Source organism: Corythoichthys intestinalis, chromosome 17 (assembly GCF_030265065.1).
Source record: "Corythoichthys intestinalis isolate RoL2023-P3 chromosome 17, ASM3026506v1, whole genome shotgun sequence".
NCBI classification, from domain to species: domain Eukaryota; kingdom Metazoa; phylum Chordata; class Actinopteri; order Syngnathiformes; family Syngnathidae; genus Corythoichthys; species Corythoichthys intestinalis.
This window is the reverse complement of record NC_080411.1, coordinates 41,020,771-41,026,864: the sequence shown is the minus strand read 5'-3', so window position 1 is coordinate 41,026,864 and position 6,094 is coordinate 41,020,771. Positions and strand designations below refer to the sequence as shown.

The 6,094-nt window shown below is 38.1% G+C and overlaps 1 protein-coding gene across 1 annotated transcript; it reads right to left on the bottom strand.

The window, feature by feature from the left end:
- Positions 1–989: 989 nt before the first annotated feature.
- tmem203 (transmembrane protein 203) lies at positions 990–6,070 on the bottom strand. Its single transcript, XM_057819274.1, has 2 exons — positions 5,932–6,070; positions 990–2,474 (listed from the first exon to the last, which is right to left on the bottom strand). The coding sequence occupies exon 2, from the start codon at positions 2,289–2,291 to the stop codon at positions 1,875–1,877; it is 417 nt and encodes a 138-aa protein (XP_057675257.1). The 5' UTR covers positions 2,292–2,474; positions 5,932–6,070; the 3' UTR covers positions 990–1,874.
- Between the last annotated feature and the right edge of the window lie 24 nt (positions 6,071–6,094).

Genomic DNA, 6,094 nt, shown 5'->3' with positions numbered 1-6,094 from the left:
ATTTCTTATGTTTTGTTGCTACTTATTTTTATTTTGTTAAGGGTCTGTTTCAATTATTTCCAGATCTGTTTTCTTTTAAATTTCGAAATCTGTTTGAAAATTGTTAGTAAAATAAAATTCAAAAACGGAAAGTGACTATTGATTATTGGATTTGTTTTTAGTGATCTACCATTTGAGGGCGGTAACATGCTACTATTAATTCATTCTTTAATTAGATCAAAAATATTTAATAGATAGATATAGGTATTATATATAATAGGTAGATTAAAATGTGATCAAATACAATGTGTAGCAGCGAAATGTTCTGTGCATATGAATTTAAGGGTCATGGTTAAAGAGTGAGACTGACTAATCAGAGTTTGTTGTTGATGGATTGGTTTGTGAGTTTGAGGGAAACTGCTTTACTCGTTACTAAAAGCAGCAGTTTTCCATTGCAATGCATATTTGACACAAAGAGACTTTTATTAGTTTTTGAGTGCTTGCTGTAGTTGTACATTAGATATCATTTGATATGATAAGAATGGCTGAGAACTCTGCAGGTTTGTATATACTTATATAAAACATGAACTTCCGGCATCGATATCAGGATAGCAATATTTGGCCTTGGTATTACTTGGTATCGGATCGAATCCAAAATCACTGGTATCGCCCATCTCTACTGCAAATTGATGACGGAAAACTCGGACTGGATTTTCAATGATGTCGGCGGTCTCTATATAAAGAAGCGGGATGGATTTGATAACGAGGTACGGAAGGGGCTCTCGACATCTATGAAGTGTGGCGAAACAGACATTCATGATCATATTTAAGTTAATAATGACAGCTTATAGGAATATTGATTTAAACTAATGTCCTGGAAACTTCATAGTGAATATGTCAGAAAATAGGGATTCAACAGGAGTTGCTGCCAATGTTTTTCCACCTGGAAGCATATAGTGCCTCCCCGTGGCTAAAAAACGCAACACCTCCTGGTCGGCAACATTGTCATTCCTCACATTAGAAAGGTGTTTAAATATAGCTTTATTTACAACCTATGTACAGAAAAAGATGAAAAATAAATTGTCACATAGCGCATACTGTACATGTTCACATAACAATTCAAAAAAAGGTCTTAAATACATGCAGGACATACACAGCAAAAGAATTAAAAAAAAAAAAAAAAAAAGGAAATGTGAACACCGTGAAAAGAGTGCAATTTCAGACAAAGCTGCCTCCCTAAACATTCTTTTCATTTGCGTAAATACCATCGTAGACACCAAGCACAATTCTGTAAGAATATACCCACAGTCTCACATTAATATTTCCTTGACAAAAACAAATAACAATCGTGGTGCAACTGCTGCTTCCATGTTCCCGATTCTATGTTTATGTAGCGTGCAGATGTACATTTAAAGATATAAACCTACATATGCTTCTTTTAAGCTCAAAGTTTGTTTCTGATTGCACGATGAAGAGTAACATTTTGACCCAAATCCTCTTACTGATGTCAACGATGACTCTCACGACGTGCAGCCTCAAAAAGTCACGGAATGGTGAAATGTTTAAATGTGAAGGTAAAATAAAATCTATTTTTTTCATTTTCTCTAGGCCGCATTAACACAGAAGAACGGATTTCACCATAATAAAGCAGACATCTTTAAGTGTTGAACATCTAAACCACCATTGAATGTTTTTGTTCAATCAGAAACACAGATACAAATTTAAAAAAAAAAGTGTGCAATTCATGGAACACGGATATATAATGTATCTAATGTACGTTCACGAATAACAAGGGGTGCCAAAGAGCGAAACTAAAACATAACATTGTTATGTGTTGAATCTCTCAGTGGCAAATTTAAGACTCTCTTCTCACTTAAGATGATCCGACAACCTTCTCAGTTAACCCGGCATGCTCTAATCATCAGCAATTGCAGAAGGATGAACAGCGGTGAGATGATCAGTCCGTACCAAAGGTCTCTGGCTTGTTCTTGCTCGGCCAGCTTCTGACACAGCAGCACCTCGCACACCAGCTTCAGGCTGAGCATCGTCAGCACCCAGAGCAGCCGCAGCACCGCCAGGCGTTTCTCATTCTCCTGGTACAGACGGATGGATACTATGGCTGTGAAGTAGGTGCTGAGACCGTCCGCGGCAAACAGAGGAACAAACACCAGCCACCAGCTTAACATTGGGGTAAACATGTCTGCTCGCAGGGCAACTAGCATGCTGAAGACCAGCAAAGCAAATAAGTGGAGGAAGAGTTCGAAAGTGGCAAAGCCTAGCCACTGGACAAGTTCACGCAACGAGAACAGCATGGTGGAAAAATTTGGATGTTCAGCCAGGGATGGAGTGCTGAAGGAGATGTCACCTGACTTGCCAACTGTGTCTGGTCAGGGGAATTGATGAATATCATGAAGGAGACAATTCACAGTTGCTACATCTTTGAATCCACCCAGATGCCAGAAGTGCTCCCAGTGTTACCCAATCAGGAAACATTCCTAGAAAACAAAGGCATTACGCATTAAGAGGAAAGCAGAGGCCCTTCTTGCACTGCTTTAAAAGTCTAATTTCATGCTTTTTAAGACATTTTTAAGACCTTAAAAAGATCTTTTAAGACCAAAACGTGTCATAATAATTTCCGATGAAGGAAAAAAACTAATTCTATTTCACTGTAAGTGTGATTTTGTCCTCTTATGTCATGTGTGACTTGACAGCTTTGACCCTAACCCAAAATTCGAAAGTTTCACTGCAAAAATAAATTTAAAAAATTCAAAAGAACATTGACAGACAAGCACATATTGTATCATCTACAAGCATCTACAAATCTATCACATGATAATACACACTCAGCAGGAAAACAGTACATTACTTTCAATTATACCCACCTGGATGCCACGAACTGCATGTATAAAAAGTTGTCCGAGAGTTTAAGAGGACACTTGCCATTAACAATAGCCTAACGCTAACGTTAATGCTATGCTAACGCTACGAGTTACTAGAACCTGCTACGGTGCAGGCTAACGACACATCAAATGTCACACATTGTGAACATGTGACAGAAACTATGGGCATTTTTGTCTCGTTCTCGTCAGACGAAAATTGGCATTCGTTTTGTTATGTTTTAGTCTCCCAAGACAAATTTTTAGCTCGTTATCGTCTCGTCGTTATAGTCACCGTTGACGAAAACAACACTGCAACTAAAAAACAAAAACCTTTTCATTCATCTGCTGTGAATAATAATGAATATCACTAGTAGATGTCCAGTGTTTGAAGTGGGAGGGATCCAGCCCTCTAACTTCAAATACAGTGGTATGAAAAAGTATCTGAACCTTTTGGAATTTCTCACATTTCTGCATAAAATCACCTTCAAATGTGATCTGATCTTTGTCAAAATCACACACATGAAAAAAACAGTGTCTGCTTAACTAAAACCACCCAAACATTTATAGGTTTTCACATTTCAGATACTTTTTCATACCACTGCATCTTCATCCTTTGGCTGTAAGTTTATCACGAGTAGAAGTCTAGTCCATTTGAGCTGGGAGGGTGGCAGCGAATGAACCCCTCTCACGTCAAACAGGCCCCTCCCACTTCAATGGCCATCAGTGGCAGCCAGTGCCAGGAAACATTTTGGGACATTTCAAGGTCACTTCCTGTTGATTTTGGGGCATTTTAGTGGTTATTTGCTATTGATTTGGGGTTAAGGAAGATGAAGTGACCCCGGTATGAAAAAGCAGTGACTCAAACTCAACAGGGAGTGACCTGTAAATGCCCTTAAATGAACAGAAAGTGACCTGTGAGTGCCCCGAAAATCGAAAGTGACAGGGAATGCTCTGGTTTCGAACGAATGAACGTTCATTTGCACTTCCCGGTCTTCATGGATTGGGCGGGCGTCGTGCGCCGTCAATGGCAGCCATAGAGTTAACTGAGACACTATAATGGTGGAAGATTTTGATAGCTACTTGTTGGTTCCTTTTTAAAACATTGAAACCTTTTTAAAACGATATCTCGATCCTTGGCAAGTGCATATCGATAACCTTGTGCGATGCAAAGTATCACGATATATCACTGTTTCGATATTTTGTCACACCCCTAATTTTGGGGCATTCACAGTCCTGTTGGTTTTGGGTTGCCGAAAAAGGAAGTGACCCACGAATGTCACGTAATGAATAGGCAGTGAGTCTGAATCAACATGTAGTGACCTGTAAATGACCACAAACGACTGGCGGTGAATGTTCTTGTTTCACTGCTATTGACGGCGCTCGACGTCCAGTCCAGTCAAACTGATGTCTAGCGCCGTAAATGGTAGCCGGTGAACTAACACTATTCTAATTAGAGCTGAAACGAATACTCGAGCAACTCGAGTAACTCGAGTTTAAAAACTGATCCGAGTAATTTTATTCACCTCGAGTAATCGTTTATTTTGACAGCTGTAAGCATCACGTTTTTCTCGGACTACTTTTAATGCGGGACAACGCGCTGATGTCACGTGCATAGAGGAAGAAGCAAAAAAAAAAAAACTTACTGCAGCCGACAACCGCTACAAACGACGCCGACGTTGCTAAATACTAGCCCGCACATGCTACGTTAGTTGCAGCTAGGGTCTGAGGAGTCTCATAGAGATCACATGTATGTTGAACTAGATGCAAAATGACAGACTAGGCCGCGTCTGGGCAGCGTTAGCAAACAGCCGCCATCTTAAAGCAGTAGAGCGCCAAGCGCTAATAAAGAGCGCTAAGCGCTAATATATAAGATTAACATTACTGTCTCTACTAGCTCATCTTACGTTAGCCCTGCGGAGGGCTAGGTTTCAATTAATTAAGACCACTTTCGATGCGTGGCTAACGTGTCTTACATACATGCTTTAACATAACATAGCGTTGTGGAGTGATGAGGGTGTCAAATAAAAACTCAATAATGCTAACTATCAATTTTAGCTCAGTAGTCATTGCTGGATAAAACACCAAGTAGCACTAGTCCCTAATGTGCTCCAATACAGCCTGTATCATACATTTATTTTGAACAGTGCAAAAACTCAAAATCCTATAAGGACTTAGTTTAGACTAACTTAAAACTTAACTAGAACTTAAAAATGGCTTGACACAAATAGAAATTCAATTGAAAAACGTGGGGGAAAATCCTAACTTTTAAGTGATGTGTGTTATCAAGCGTAAAGGCATTTTTAGGTGTGTGTGTATATATATATATATATATATATATATATATATATATATATATATATATATATATATATATATATGTATATTAATCTAAAGGTTTTTTGAGTGAAAGCAGTGAATTTGTCTTTTTTTTTTTTTTTTTAATTCTAGTTACATCTGAGATGCAATTGTTGGCTGTTTTCAACAATATACATAAAAAATAAAGACATTGATTGACTGAAAATGATAAAATGTTTTGTTTTCTCATGTATATCTATAATTGCTCTTCACCTAAAAATATATTTGTTTTATCCGATTACTCGATTAATCGATAGAATTTTCAGTCGATTACTCGATTACTAAAATATTCGATAGCTGCAGCCCTAATTCTAATGAAAGATTTTGGTGGCAAACCAGGCATTAAATAAATCTTCTGGAAATTAATACCTACAACAATTTTCCATTTATTTTAGGATATTTTAATACCTCGATAATCGGGATTTTAAATTTAAAACTTTTAAAGGACCCGCGGCACCCTTAAGACAAACAAAACCGACATTTGCGCGAACATAAACATTTTAATAAGACATTTTATAAATTGGCTAGATTAGTTATTGTAAAAAACTGCACTGCAAAAACTGACTTATCCCCTACGTCGATATCTTAACATTGAAGCCAACTCGTAGCTTGCTAGCCAACTTAAGCTAACCACACAATACCAAAAATGATACAATTTTAAACGACTCAATAAGCTGACATGTATGGAAATGTAGTTGTGTGACTCACATTACCGCACCTTAATATGAGTTGAGTACTTTCTCTTCCATATAGCGCAATAGGGAAAGCAACATTGCACAATGCTAACAAGCCATTAGCGCTGCCATCTTCAGTGCACCGTTGTGAATGTATCGCGAGAATTCCAGTCTCGAGTATGGTGGCCGAAAAGACTACATAATGCT

Bases quoted from the DNA above. Each gene is read 5' to 3' on its own strand.
- tmem203 (XM_057819274.1), bottom strand. From the start codon at position 2,291: ATGCTGTTCTCGTTGCGTGAACTTGTCCAGTGGCTAGGCTTTGCCACT.